This window comes from Lathamus discolor, chromosome 4, assembly GCF_037157495.1.
Source record: "Lathamus discolor isolate bLatDis1 chromosome 4, bLatDis1.hap1, whole genome shotgun sequence".
Classification (NCBI taxonomy): domain Eukaryota; kingdom Metazoa; phylum Chordata; class Aves; order Psittaciformes; family Psittacidae; genus Lathamus; species Lathamus discolor.
In genome coordinates this window covers 9,002,526-9,018,335 of record NC_088887.1, presented here as the reverse complement: position 1 = coordinate 9,018,335, position 15,810 = coordinate 9,002,526, and the positions used below count along the sequence as shown (strand labels likewise).

Genomic DNA, 15,810 nt, shown 5'->3' with positions numbered 1-15,810 from the left:
TAACACTGACATGAAAAGGGAAGTTAAAACATAGAAGCAGGCAAGAAAAAAAATCCTACTCTGATACAACTCCTCCCTGGAAGTCAAGGTAACCATGCAGGGAACTATGGTTCAAGAAGCCCTGTTCAGTGATACTATCTTCTTCTATACTGCTCCCAGTAACCCATTTTTATTTTTCTTAATAAAGGACTTGCCAATCAACAAGGAAACTAACCTTAAGAGCAGCAGTACCTCAGAACTAGGATGAAATCATGCTGGTACATGCCAGAACCTCACCAGAGCAAAGGCAAACAATGAAGCTGGGGCTGCTGCCATAATTTTACAGGGAAAGGTCTGAAACCTGAACGATAGATTAGAGCATCCAAAATTTAGTTTGCTATGCAGGGAAGATCTCAGTGCCTGAATGACACCCTGGAGGCTCCTTCAGGGTCAGAAGAAAAGATCTGCACACACTGTCTCAAATCTAACACAAAGATAATATACAAATGGAGTACCTTGGCACATGGTGACTCAACAAAAAACAGTTAATGTTCAGGTAATAGTGATGAGGAAGGTAAGGAAATTGGGTATGCTGAAACTCTAACGGGTTTGTGACCATTGCTTTAAGCCCTGACTTCCACTTTAACCCATGACTTCCCCTAACTATATTTTTCTCATACCATATGCTTCTTCAATAAGAGCACAGTAAGGATTAATGCCAGTGTCACTGTGTTTGGATTCCTGTTCTCCAAGCCTCAGGATGTTCTCCAGCCCATTCAATGCTACTTGCACAATCTTTGAGTCCATTACTGTAAGGAGGTCACAGAGTGGTTTGATGCATCCCAGTTCGACTAAACACCTGGAAAACACCACATGAAGCCAAGTGAATTTTCTGCAAAATTATAATTGGTGTAGCCATTTAAACACTTAAAGGCATGAAGGTCTAAGAACAAAACCAATCAGATAAAATAGCAACTTGACTGGAGAAAGTATAGATAGCTATTTGTATCTAGTCAATACACATTTCTGCTGAAACAAAATAACTTTAAGATACCTTCTCTGTCTCTATGTAGAGATTAAATAATTAAATTTTTTATTTTTAATTTATGATTAAAATACAGCTATAGTTTATAGACATTTTCTCTTGATACAAACTATATTAATTTAATGCATTTACAACTTCATGGGTTTGGTTTATGCAAAATTGCATATAATATAATCATAATATACTAGTGTAAGTTGAGCAGGAAAAACAATACACAAAATGCCCATGATGAGCCATTACTCTCCAGATTGCTAATGCATTTTGTTACACTTTACAACTACCACCAAGAAATTAGTTTAAAAGTTGCATTTAGTTTTTTTTTCACATAAGAGAAATAGTTCAGTTAGTTAAATGAGCATTGTGCTGCCGAAACACTTATGTGATTTCTCCCTAAAGGAATGAATGTCTCATTCACAACTCAATACAAAGACCTGGCTCGCTGCATACAACACTGAAAGCATACAGAATGGGGTTTTTTTTTCAGTTTCTAGGTTGAGTTTGACTTCTTGCACAAGCACTACTTCAGTCAATTGCATTGAAAGATTTGAACTATTACATACTTGATCTGTTCAGCAGAGCCTCCAGATGTTGCATTTGTAATTGCCCAAGCAGCTTCCTTCCTTGTCCGAAACTCAGCCGTTTGCAAAATATTTATAAGAGCTGGAAAGATATGGGCATCTATGACCGTCTGCAAAAAGAAGTAACATCTCATGGTTATAACAAAAATAAGAAATAACTTCCTTGTCCTGAGACAGTCAATGTCTATGCTCAGCACAACACATTAAACAATTAAACACTTGTTATCAAGTGGTAAAAATCAGTTTTCAGCTTTGCATTCAAAACCCCAGTTCTGCTGGGGCCTGTGTTTATCCCAAAAGAATTCAAAACGCATTCAGACTGAAGTGACTGCCAGATCTAATGTGTTACTTAATTATATTTTGACAGCAAAAGAATGCCCATACTTCCCTTATTCTTCCAGATAGTAGAGCATTAAGCTAGTAAGTCAGTAATCCACTAAGATCCCCTAATGAGAGAAAAAGACTTCATAAGCCTGTCATACTACATCTCCAGTGGGTGAGACAACAGAGCAAAGAGGGAATAAATTCTAAGATCTCCTCAAAACAAGCAAGAACCAATCTATTTTTTCCTGGTGAAAAGACAATGAATGGTTCAGTAGGATGGTTAACCGCTTAGCTCACCAAACTGATAAAAGTCAAGTGAATATTTAGTCAGCAACTAGTAACGTCCTCTGGAAAAAGCCTTTTGCAATAAGACAAATGAAACTAGTTTAGTTACACAAGTATTAGGACCTGAAGCACATTCATAAGGATCATTCAAAGAAGCAAGAGCTTACAATAACATTTTTAAACTACGGTTTCAAAAACATTAAGTCATCATAGAATTGATAAAGGCAAATTCAAAGAAAGCCAAAGAGAAACTTTTCAAGGGACTCCGCAGAAAATTAACAATACACAGCGCAAAAAGCTACAGTCAATTGACATTGTGATAGTTACCCAGTGAAAAAACCCTGGTATTTATTTTACCCTTCCTGTTTGTCTGGACACCCACAGTGCATCTACTATATAAACACATATCGCCTATCAGTTGTATCCACAGTCCCAGGAACGCTGTTTACCACCGAATCTGCACTTCCAGTACAGCAATCTGGAGCCCTCAAGGAAAACCATTTACACTTCCATCATGCCACGTTATATTAGATTTATACTTTGCAAAACGTATTTAGCAAAAAGCCCTCAACTGAAATCTTTGAACATGAATGCTGGAAGTGGTAGGTCATAAACAGAAGCCAGCTATTAAAAAAGACAAAAGATAAAAGAAAGTATCTTCAAGAAACAGAATGTACTCCCCTTCCCCAATGTATTTTAATAGGAAAACACAATTTTTAAAACTATACAAAAGCAACACACTGTAAGGGTACATGGCATGTGACAGCATCTGCTTCATTAAGGTTATCAGCTCAAGGACCTTTTCATATCAAAGTAAGATAAAAACAACAGGAAAGTAATAAATAAAACACACAGTGACAGAAACCCTATAGACAAGGGATAAGAGACAATCACAAAGGAGGAAAGGCTACAGTCAGTAATCTGCAGAGACCCAACCTGGACTTCCTAAGTTGTAAGACAGGGACAAGTGGGACTGTGCAAAACTTCATAACAAATCTTTCAACTGTCTCACCACATAACCTCCCTCGCTAGCCTGTGTGAGTAAGAGTGAGGTGCTAACAAGTGAGATCGGCATGACTGAATCTGAGTCAGGGATTGAATAAGAAACCCCTGTGTTTGTGGGATCAACAACTAGAGTGGATGGGGGGGGTCTCAGCATGAGTAGCTGTAGGGGTGACTGAGGAGGGAGAGCATGTTTCTGGGGTGCCCAGAAAAAGGTGAATTCAGGGCCAGCAACCGGTGTCAAACCTTGAGGGGAAGGGCCCCTACAACAGGAGCAGGTGAGGGTCCCAGCATCAGCCACTGCAGCAGGATCACAGTCCATAGGGCCTGTGTGCCTAGAGGGCAGTGGGTGAAGTCAAGTGAGGATCTTGACTTGTCAGCTGCAGTGGGGCTGTAGGTCACAAGACAATGTGCCTTGACATCAGCTCCATGCAATGCGGCAATTTACATCATCCCCAAGTGTGGTGGTGGGAGTGAAGGATCATAGTGTACATAATTTACTGGCAAACTGGACTAGGTGGCAAACAGGAGGTCCAGGATCCAGGCATGGACCCTCAGTCCATGGACTGAGGGTCCATGCCAATAATCAAGGGGTCTGTAAGCGTGGGGCTGCTCAAGATGAATGTGTGCATCTGTTTGCTAGCAAGAATGAAGCTGAACTAACCAGTGAATAGGAGTCAACTATAGCGAGTTAAGAGAGCTCACAATCCAGCCGTGGACAACAGATGGGCAGAGAGCCCACAGTGGCATTCAACAGATCTGTGAACATGTATGTATGCATGCTTGTGGATCTAGAGAGTGAGAGGATGCATGTTTTCACTAGTGAACTTCAGTCCTTATCAGCTAGAGAGGAGAAAGGAGACTTCGCAGTCTACACTTCACGTTAGTCCAGAGTTGAGGTGAAAGCCCTTGTAAGAACAGGGTGTTAAGGGATGTTAAGTATTCTTTAATGAAAGAGCTTGATACAGATCTACAATAGGATACACCAGGGCATTAGTATATTACTATTCTAGCTAAGAACAAGTGAAAAATCTCATTATCACATCTTAATTCCTCCCTCCAAAAGAAAACTTTTACATGAGATTCATTTCCCTGAAAAGGGTCTTCTTAAAATCTACTTCTTTATTAAGTACTAAAATCAGAGTATGTTACATGATAGAATGAAACTAGGTCAGTAATATGCTTTGACAGGCAGTAATATGCTTTGAGCCTTCTTAATGCCAGAAAAACCTCAGCTACCTTAAAATACTTTAATTTAAGCTTGTAATGTAGTAGGAGAATTCTAGAACAAAGGGAACTAGTAATGGGAGGGCAGCAGCTGGAGAATCTTGAACAACTTTTATTGTTTTCCTTCTGGCTCAATCAATTTTGAACTCTTTGATTCAACGCAAAGACTGGTGAGTAAAATTTCTCCTCCGAGAGTGGAGAAATGCGCATTTGATCCTTTTCAGAAAGAACTGAATCCAGATCTCCCATCTCTTGGGTGAGTGTTCTTATTTCTAATTCCTCTTATTTCTATTTATATCTCTCTCTTATTCTATCGTATAAAAGGCTACAGGCACCTTGTTTGCTTTCTGCTCTACAGTGAAGTTGGCTGTCTCTACCCAAGCAGAACAGATGTAAGCAGCCTTTCACAAGGCGCTTCACTGAAAGAGAGTGGCTCAAGAAGCAGATTATCAATCACCATACTTTTATGTTTCCTATTGCTTGACATGCAATGTAAGTGTTGTCACCACCTCACCCTAGCACGAGTCCCAGTCAAAGGGACTTAACTGTCCCTCTGTAGTACAGCAAAGTTTTTCAACTAGCAGGCTGTTAACAGCTGAAACTCTCAGAGCTTAGATGTGTGAAAAAAGAAAACCAACCCAAATAAACCAACTAACCAATGCAAACCATTAACTAGGTCAGAAAATAGTTTGCTTTAACCTTAGTATCTTCACTAGGTTTCTAAAGTCCAGTTAAGCTTAACAAGGGTGGTAACAATAAAGCATTAATACAGGCAAAGTGCTAGCAGCATCTATTATTTACACTCTATACCTTGCACCCTTGCCCACAACAGTTACTGTTGACAGCAAACTAGAATGCCTAAGGATTCCTAGCTCTATGATATTTTATGTGGGAGCAACAGTTATTGTGGAAATAGGCCATGTTTCCCTTCCACTTTCCATCTAAGTGATAAAACAGTAAACTACTAAAATAGAATTTTGGGTTTTTCCTTGAAGGGAAACAAACCTCAGGCAGAGCAAAAGCCTAAAGGACTGAAGCAGGATGAGGTGTTTGTAAGTTCTGAGGATTTAAAAAGTGTTAAATCAAGTTTTTTAGCATTATTGTACTGTCTGTGCCTCTCATGTGGAAGTGTGTTGAAGACTTGCGTAGCGCAAATAAAATGCTCAAGACAAGCATAGCTTTCAAATAAAATGAACAGTTAAGAGATTTCATTTCAACAAGAACTCTCAAAAGATGTGAAAGAAATAGAAAGGAAATGAAAAGAAAAAAATCAGGTTGTAAACTAAGGACTGATGTACAAACAGATCTCAGTCTTTGCCACCTCTTCAAATGTTCCACTGTTCCTTGGAAAATGAAAAGTGCCTTGGCCATTCATGAAAATAAAAGAGCAACTTCCTCATACATGCCATAAAGCAAAGGATGTTTAAACATTCTTTTTGAGCAGCCGATGCATTCTAATGCTCTAAACATGACTGGAATTTTTCAGGGAGTATAACAGCAGGCCAAGAGGGTAACCAAAAAGTAAAGAAATTCCAAAACCTACCTAATTTTAGCAATTTTATGCATGGATTTTTCAATCCAAATTACTCTTGTGAGTGCATGTAAGAACAAAGCATACTAACATCCTCCTTCCAAGAGCAATCTACAGCAGATGCACAGGAAAGTGTAAATTCTAGTCATGTTTACTTTTCTTTTTCTCCTTTTTTATGTATTTACAGTTGCAGCACTGCGTTACAGGTAGACTACACTGGGACAAAAAGCTATGTGTTTGTATGTCCTAACTAAAGGCAGCACCTCTTTAATTTCTTCAATGTCTCTTCCTTCAAGGCTTTTGCTCAAAAAAACCCCAACCATTCCTCATTGACCTTCTCAAATGCCCCTTGTGTTTCTACAGTATTCTGCCACACCTCCCTTCGCTTGTCTCGTAGTCTACAAAGCTATTCCTCATACAGAATCCAGCTGATGTTTTGTAGTCCCTCCTTACCACTCCACTCCTAGCATATCCTTTGAAGACAGATCTACATACAGTGAAGATTTATTCCAGAACAAGATTCCACTTTTGATCTTTTCATCCCTTTCCTGACCATTTCTAATATTCACATTGGTTTTAGGCTGCTACTACAAGGCACTGAGACAGTATCTTGACAACACATTAGAAATCTCTTTTCTGCATAATAGGCAATTCAAAGCCCATCCTTTAATACATTAAACACTGAAATTTTTGCCCAACTACACCCATTCATATTAGTTGGAACTGAAGTCCATTGGACTTGTAACTAGGAGTCTTTCAGAAAACTAAAATTGAATTTTCATTGAAATCTCAGTTTTCAAATTTAATTTGAAATGGAACTGAATTGTAATGCTCAGTCCTTCAGCAAATTTGGCCCTCACTTCCAAAGTGTCAACCTTTTTTGTCTTTGCTTTAAGACACAAGTATCCCTGTGCTATGACCCTCCAAGAGGGTTGCCTGTCTCTTGGAAACATTCTATCCTTGTTTTAATCAAGCTTCATCACTTTACAGGATTTGATTTTTAAAGAGTGAAGCTAGATAAAAGTCAATTATCAGAGTTTTATTACATCGGCAAGGATGTTGAATCTAAATGCACTGTAGCCACTTAGGGAGCAGGTCTTCAACAGTAGTATATTTAATTAGTATTTTGAGCTGGTCAATACCAAGTGAACTTGCTTCCCCTCTTTTTGGTTCCCATAAATAAATCACTTAAGGCATGCAAAAATACACATAGACATTTAGTATTCAAGTGCTATCTACATACGATTCATGACATAAATGTGAAAGCAAAAAAGTCTTACAGCATGACTGCTTTCCTGCTCCTGCAAGCTCTCTCATTACCTTTAACAACTCAAGATTAGTCACCACCCTATCTGGCAGGTGTGATACAGCACTACTGCTTTGAAATCCTCCTGGCTAGAAATTTAAGGCCATAGAGGCATCTCAGTTATCTGTGTTCCCAGTTCCCTTTTTACCGATTCAATTCACAACTGCTTTAAGTAACATAACAAATACTTGTAAGCCAAAGCTATTTAACATGATGGCATGAGTACAAAATCACTGCCATTTGAGAAGCAGGAGGAAAGCACTTCAAATCTCAGTTCTAATGGGCTTTTAAGCTATTGATACAGACACCTAAGCCTAGATACTCCAAACTGTGTATAAAGCAAATTTCTAGACAGTTTACAGTAGGTTGCTCCTACTGACAGGAAGAGTCTGTACTATAAAGAATGTTGAGGTTTTCAGGCAGAACAAAAGAAGTCAAGGCAATCTAGCTCTGCTGCCCTCAATGTGCTATGATGTATGGGATTCACCACATGCAGAAGCCTGAAAACAGATTTTGTACAAACACAAACTTAAAACTGAGACTTTCATTGGTCCTCAAACAAATACGACCTTGTCAGCAATGACATATCTCGCTCCTAATTTAGACTTTTTGATGTCCTGCCACCACAAACAGCATGCGAAGATTTCAGACCACTCATGCAAACTATGGCATAAACCAAGCACACTTTAAGTGGTCTGATCCACAGCTTGCCTGTGTAAAGCACAACTCTTTGTGAACTACATCACTCCTTTTCCATGTCCACAGCATCACTGTGGTCTTTTTGGAAAAGAGACTCTGACGATTCTCTGCTTGTATCTTTACTCCAACTTGTAAAAAATATGGTTCGTTCCAGAGTGTTTAAAACTAACAGGCAATGTATCATTTGCTATGCTGGCTCATGTCATGTTTCAGCAAGGACAGGAAACTCTAGAGGAGAAAAAACATGGCATAGATCCTGTTGCTACCATGCCTAACCATACTCAGGTTTCCCAATGCTCTTGTGAGAATTTAAGGTATATTAGAAAAGAAGTTATAAGTTTCTTAACCTGTCAACAGGAGAGAACTCCTATGATGTCTTCACTGTCAGATATGGAAGATTGTGTCTGATGTACTGCCTTTCATAGCTTTTCAACGGGTTGCGACCCCCTTCAGAAGGGCCGACAGTCAGGATTTAGCTTCAGTTGTGCAGTTCTCCTTCTGACTCCCAGGAAGATGTAGCTCCCCTTCTCCCTGACTGGGGAAGCTATCCACTGAAGTACAGCAAAGCTGTATACAAACTAGGAAATTAACAAACAGAAACTATACTTAGTGACAATCATGACTGCATCAGGATATACACATCCAACCCAAACCTTAAATGCACAGAAATAAAGAGGGGAAAGACTGCTGTATTCCACCACACTTTTCTGTTGCCTAGGCACTGCTGATAACACACTCTGAAAGGCTTTCACTTCCACCTTCGGTGGAGAAAAGAAAAACCCCAAACCTCCTATGCTTTAATATAGGATTATTAAAGTTTAGCATTTACTTTCACACATTTCATGCATGTTAACTTATATTGCCTTAACACCAGAGTTTACGTGACTGTGTTTGAGTGTAAGTCTAACGGCAATAGGCTGCTGCCTTATCTTTTAGAAATGGCAGTGAAAGCCTTTGGAGTGTGCTACCAAACAGCATTGCAGGCACTATGGAAGTGGAAATGAATATAGAAGTCCTTCCCTCCAACTTTATATTTCTATACTTTGGAGTGGGTGGATGCAGGGAGTGTAACCCAATGCAATCTTAAACAACACTAAATATAGCTCTGTCTGTTAATATTGGTTAGGTGAAGTAGCTAATAGGTTTGGTTTTACTTTCTTGCTGTGTGGAAGGAATTGCTAGATTGTGGCTTGAGCACTACCCAGAGTTTCCATGCTATTCTAACATTCTAACTGCTCTGGAGCAGCAACCCACCAGTTAGATCAGCTGGTAAGTGACCATAATGTGGTTACTAAGCCAGGCAGACATTCGGGAAGAAAAATTAACACGTGCTGACATCATTCTTCTCTGATCTCTGGCCAAAGATTGTGCATGATTCTACATTCAAAATCAAGCGAGTATCATGGAGATTGGAATAGATCTTGCTACAATCTATGACCTCTAGCAGGAACTATAGAGCAACACGGAAGGACTGGGGAGAAAGGAAAATCAATTATTTAGTATAGAGCTACATCTAGTATTTTAGAATTCCTTCTGTAAGGAACACCAATTCTCAAGAAAAAAATATTTAAATTCATCCCAATGTGAAATTAATTTAGAGAAAGAAAAAAACCCTGAACCCCTCAAAGATGAAAAGGTTCATCCACGAACTTAGTTAAATCAGATATTCTTCCCAGATGGGAATTACCCTTTGTCCTCACAGCTACTAAGAACAGACTAGGCTTTTATTCTCCATTTTAATATATGACCACGTTTGAGAAACACTTTACCAAACAACATCTTCCAACTTCAGAAATTATTTTGAAGTGGTTTTCAGCTTAAATGTTTACAACAATTTTAACACTGAGTAAGTGTTGTCTGAAGTAACACCTCAGAGAAGAGCAGACATAGCAGCTCTGGAACTGAAAGGAGGTTTTATCACACCTTGTATCTCACATGACATTTTCCAGGTTGAAACTAGAAACTAAAAGAATTAAAAGCTTTTCTAGAATTTGTTACACATCAGCAATAAGAGCTTCCCTTCAATACACAATAATCATTGTAATTATACCTGCACTTGCCAATTGTACTTCCAAGAGAGAGTGGCCTCAAGATCTCCGATCAAGCATGTTGTAAACATTCTCCAAATGTCTTTTACTTCACAATTTTCCTCTAACAGTCCTTTTGCAGGTCCAAAAATCTAAGCCTCAGATGGACATGATGGACATGATTCACAGTATGTCAGAACTGCCAGGATAGTTATCGCCTGATCAGGATAAAAACCACTTTTTTTAATCTCATTTTTATTACTGCCATTCTAGATTAAATTGGATATGTGCTTATGACAGTGTTCTGCTATATAGCATTTGTACGCTCAGAGCTCAAAGGCAGTTTAGTTCCTCTGAATGGAGCCTGAGAAATTCTTAAATGAACCATAGATATAACTTCTGAGAAGCTGCTTCTCACATTTTTTTTCCCTGGACTCAAGTAATGCATCAACATGCTTCCAACCTTGTATGTGAAATATCCTAAGGCTGCTTTAAGCTGGATTCTTTTAAATCTACATGTATTTTGGGTGATTTGGTTGATACCATGTGTTCTTCCTGATGCAAGAATCTTGAGAAAGCAAGCTTCTACCCACACAACCACAACAATTTTTCTATGCAGTTAAGGGTTTTATACTTCTAAAAAAATCACCTTCTAGAAATGAAGGTGCAATGTTAATGGCTCACAGCATTATTTTCCCCCACCCTGCCTTCCCACATAACCTTTCCAAGTCACAAAGGAATTCTAATATGCTCTCAGTAGAAAGGACGTTGACCTAAACTGGTGATAAGGCACCCCAAACCATTTTGAAACTACTGACTACACATGCAGAGAAGCACCTAACAATATTTTGGTGGGGTTTTTTTGGGTTTTTTTTTTTAGGCAGATTAGGCAGATTTTGTATTAACAAAGGAGAGGTTATTTTATCTTTACTTGTTTTCAAATAAAGACATAATGACAACAGTTTAGAAGACACCAGAATACCAAGGGTTAAGACTCTCCACCTAAAGCCTTACTTCTACATGTTTGAATAGTGGATACCAGGTGTAAGAACACTGTGCAAACAAGGACAGGCACTTACTCCTTCACTTGAAGGCATGGTACAGCAGATACTTATACAGAAGTCACAGAAGTGAATACACTATTGAAATAACTTAAGTTCTAGTGCACCAGAAGCTACCTCTAAGACTCTTCACAACTGCATCTTCAGTAGATCAAGAATATGAAAATAGAGATCCTGAAGTTTTGAAAAAATGCTCAAATAACAAACTGCCACCTCTGATACATAATTCTTTCTGCAATTACTTCTATGGATGTCTGATTTTGACAAGCTCTTGTTTTTCTTAAGTCTCCAATATTACTATACGATCCTGCATCCTGAAGCAACTCTGATAGACAGGTAAAAACACGAAGCTAGAAAAATGTAGTAGGCTGAAATGTTCCTCAGAATACATTCTTAACGCTTCCCAGGGAAAGCAGAAATGGCCTTCTAGAAAGAAAATACTGCTGCTCCCTATTTCTAAGGTGGTAGCAGCATAAAGCAGCCAAAAGATTCTTCACTGCAAGAAAAGGCAAAGGCAAAACCATTTTTATCTCAGTATAAGCTGCCGTAGCTACCTTTTCTACACTGCTAATTGTACAGCAATAAAAACTGCTGAGGTACAAAAAACAGTGGTACAGTTGCTGATTTTACACAGCACTAATTGTTAGAAATTCAGCTAATCCAGATTAACACACAAGCAGCAATAAAGGAATAACCAAAATTCTTGGAGCTCTGCCAAGGTTAGATTAAGAAACCACATCGTTCTCTGTATCTGACAACAAACATGGCAGAAGTAAAATCCTGACTGAGGAAGCAGGAGCAAATGCAACTGCAGCAGGTTTCTTTCCTCACAGTTCTACTTCCATCTTAGTCACATCTATACATTAGACAAGAAGGACCTACACAGCTCTCCCCCTTTGTTTTCTTGCTTACTCGTTTCCTAACATAAGCATCTCTGAAATCAGATAAGCATTCGGCTCTTAATACCCGGACACTTAGGAGTTACTTTCCACAAAAGTATTATTTCCTATGCTTTCTGAGATGAAGACCTCATTCAAGGTATTAAAGCTTTACACTGTCCCTTCAGCAGCTGGATATTCTCTGTATAGACGTACAGATAAGCAAAAGATTGCAAGTGCCACCTGCAAAGGATATAATACACTTTTTAGTCAGGAAAAACATGCAGCCTTTTCACCATCTTCTGCAAGTTTTCTGCAAAAACAAAACCAAGAATTCCACCCTTTGGGTGAAGAGGGTTAAGTACTTCATGCTAATTCTGATCATTTAGAAGGAATAATCCAGAGTCATCAGATCTAAGACTAGCAGGTGGCAAGCTGCCTTGCAAGGAAAAGTATATGGAGAAAATAAGTACTCCTTGGCCACTGTTGCCAGTGTGTTACGGGACTTGGGTTATTTTCTGTGCAAACGCGCATTGTTTCTGCATGGTCACTAATGAGTGACACAAGTATTTCTAATGTCTAATATTTGCTACTTATTTCTCAAAGAACAGGCATGTCCAAGGGGACTTCCACGCATCCTCTGCAAGCTCTGAAAATACTCTCTGCCTCCAGTGAGGGAGAAGAGCACTGAGAAACCTAACTTCAGAAAAATTATTTTATTCACATGAGACTTCAATTCAACTGTCTTGATGGGATCCTTTTGTATTTATCAGATAAAGCCTGGTTTCACTACAATCTGGTTTTCCATTAGTTCTCAAGAAGAGGAGGAATAAGGCATTGCTGTTGAGATCCAAGCAAAAATTCCCCTAATACAGCTGTTTAAAAATGACAGACATATCCAGAGAAAACAAAATGTATTTAGTAGTTTCTCTTTCATCTAGCCCACAGAAACTTTCCTCTGGGAAAGAGGTGGTCAATCGCTCATTTACACTATCTGGAGACAAGCCCTGAGAATTCTTCCCGATAGTTGACACTAACTCCAGACTCAGAACAAAGATGTGGCCTTTTGGAGACCTACTGGTGAAGACTGACATAACGGAGCCAAACTTTTATTTGCTTCTGTGTGCTGTCACTTGAAGGGTATAATCAGAAAAGATAAATCCCACTGCAACATGTTAGATATCCTCCACTGCTACTCAGTTTTAGTAAGCAGCAATTTTAGACTTGGCTAAGCACAACTGCCAGTATCAGGAATTGTAAGAAAATATAAACAGGAATAAAAGTATTTTATAATGTAGGTGTCTGCATCTGGTAGTGAAATCAAGGACCACGTAAAGTCATGAGATTTGCCAAGTTTGTAGCTTACTCTTTTTGTACTCGAGAATATTTATCTTAGTGACTGTCGAACGCATGAAGATGACTATTTAAGATTACTGTCTAGCTTCTTATAATCTGTAAATGTGTATATTATTAAATCATTTGAATTTGAGAAATGACTGGACCATTGAAATACTCTAATTACGCACACAGCCAATAACACACTTCTGCTAATATGTAATTATGTATCTGTGTATATATACAAATCTGCACTTTATACACAAAAAACAGTGTACAGCCGGCGTTTCTTCTAGCCTGCAAGACAAAGGTTACTGATCATAGCCGTGTAAGTTACCTGGATCTGGGCTCTGTTTCCAGCTGTTATATTAGATATTGTCCAGCATGCTTCTTTTTTGATAGATTCTTTTGGGCTGCTTAGCAAGTGCAGTAAACTCTGCAGGGCTGAACAATTCAGAATTACCTGAACACAAAAGAAAAACACAGCAAACAACCATACCTTAGAGGAAATTTAGGATAAAGAATCACAAGAACAAGGAATACAATGTCTTCAAAATCTAAAAAGCATCTCCCATCACATGGTCCCAGAAAAGTTAATAAGGAAAAACAAAACACCAACCACCACCAAAACCACAAAACAAAACAAAAAGCCCAGCAAGAACTAAGAAACCAATGTCTGCAGGAAAGATAATGAGCAAAACAACTGAGTTATTCAGGTAAGACATCATGACTTCATTCTGATTTCAGTGCGACCTACCAGAAGATACTAAACCCATCATGACCAAACCAAACTAAGATAACAGTATTGTCGTGTTGTCTTGTTTTCTGTGATTTTTGTATACTTGGAAGCTCCAACTCCTGTTTTACATATTGGCCAGCACAGTGGGGCAGACTGTTGTCAGTGTTGTGTCCAGTGACATTATGAATTCTCCTGGTTTTGGCTAGAACAGTTTAGTTTCCTTCTAGTAGCTGTCTTTTGGCATTAGCCTGGGAACAATGATGCTACCACACCAATGTTTTAGTTGTTGCTAAGTAGTCTTACCCTGATGATCGATGACTTTTCAGTCTCTCATGCTCTGCCAGTGAGGAGGGGCATGAGAAGCCAGTAGGAAACACAGACAGGAGACCTGACCTGAACTAGCCAAAGGGGTATTCCATATCACAGCACATTGTGTCCAGTTTAGAAACTGGGGAGAGTTATCTGGAAAGGGCCAATTGGTGCTCAGAGACAGGCTGGGAATCAGTCAGTGGGCAGTGCACAGTCGTACTGTGCATCACTCCTTTGGGGATTGTGGGGTTTTTTGTTTGGATTTGTTTCACAACCACCACCTGTTTTGAGGCAACTAGTGCCACCAATCCTTCACATTCAAATGCCAAAAGGAACAAGAAGAGGTGTTTGTGAACAGGTTACCACAACAAAAAAAGATGAACTGCAGTACAACACAACAGAAATTGAATCCGTACCTGGGTCTGGATATCATCGCCTGTGACAATGTTCCCAACAGCTCGTAAGGCGGGAGATACAACTTTGTAGTCATTGTGCCTAAAATTACCAAGAAAATATCTAAGTGTTAAACATTCTGAAGCATCTCCATCCTTACATTCTCAAAGAAGGAACATGCATCAGCCAGGAGAAAACTTCCCTGCTAGAACTGACTTAACTCTCATTATATAAATCAAAACACTCTCTGATTTTAAACTGATAGCAAGTCTTTCTAGGGTTTCTAAATACCGAGGCCTTTAGACATCATTCAGCAGCATAAAGACAAAAATATGAGATTAAAAGAATAAAGTACTTCAGAGTATAGGCATCCTTGGGAGGGAAAAAGTAACCAGCTGTAGCTGTGAAACACACTTAATGTAGCCAGCACAAAGCTAGAGAATGAGACTGAGGTGCAGGGGAAAAAAAAATCTCTTAGGAAATAGCAAAACTAGTACAAGAAAAGTCCCATTCTTTCTGTTACTCATGATATGTAAAGATGACTGAACAGACAGGTAAAATTAAAACTCAAATACTTGCTTTGCTTTCAAGACATATCTAATTAAACTTCTTACTGCTGGAACCTTAATCCTGGGAAAAAGAGTAGATAGTAATTTGCTATAGTGGATAGAAATTTGCTCAGAACAAATTTCTTACATCAGCAACTCCACAAGTCTTCTGCAGACTCCTGCATCAATCACAGCCTGGATTTTATCATTGGGGCCATCAGACAAGTAGGACAAAGCCCAGCAGGCATCAGCTAACACATCTGTATCGTTGACAAAGAGCAGCCAGGAAAGCACACTAAGACAAGGTGAAACCTGTAAGACATTAATAGTTACATAAATTGTGCAATTAAAAGGCCAGAAGATCTAAGTAACATGTCATATACAAACTTAACTGACATTACAGGACTGGGCACTAGCATTTGAGGTTCAATACTCCAAAAATTTCAGACCTAGGTAGCAGGGTTGTAGCCACACAAGAGCAGCATGTCAGCAGAAAAGCACTATGAGAGTTCTTCGGCCTCTACAGTCCATCTGGCAACTTAAG

At 39.0% G+C, this 15,810-nt stretch overlaps 1 protein-coding gene across 1 annotated transcript in view; it reads right to left on the bottom strand.

Moving 5' to 3' along the window:
* KPNA1 (karyopherin subunit alpha 1) overlaps positions 1-15,810 on the bottom strand; it is a 51,675-nt gene that overhangs the window by 5,254 nt on the left and 30,611 nt on the right. Inside the window, exons 9-13 of the mRNA XM_065676315.1 lie at positions 15,415-15,578; positions 14,742-14,820; positions 13,615-13,740; positions 1,585-1,712; positions 660-838 (exon numbers count right to left, since the gene is read on the bottom strand). Coding sequence (XP_065532387.1) covers positions 660-838; positions 1,585-1,712; positions 13,615-13,740; positions 14,742-14,820; positions 15,415-15,578 — 676 coding nt within the window. The remainder of the gene's footprint in view (positions 1-659; positions 839-1,584; positions 1,713-13,614; positions 13,741-14,741; positions 14,821-15,414; positions 15,579-15,810) is intronic.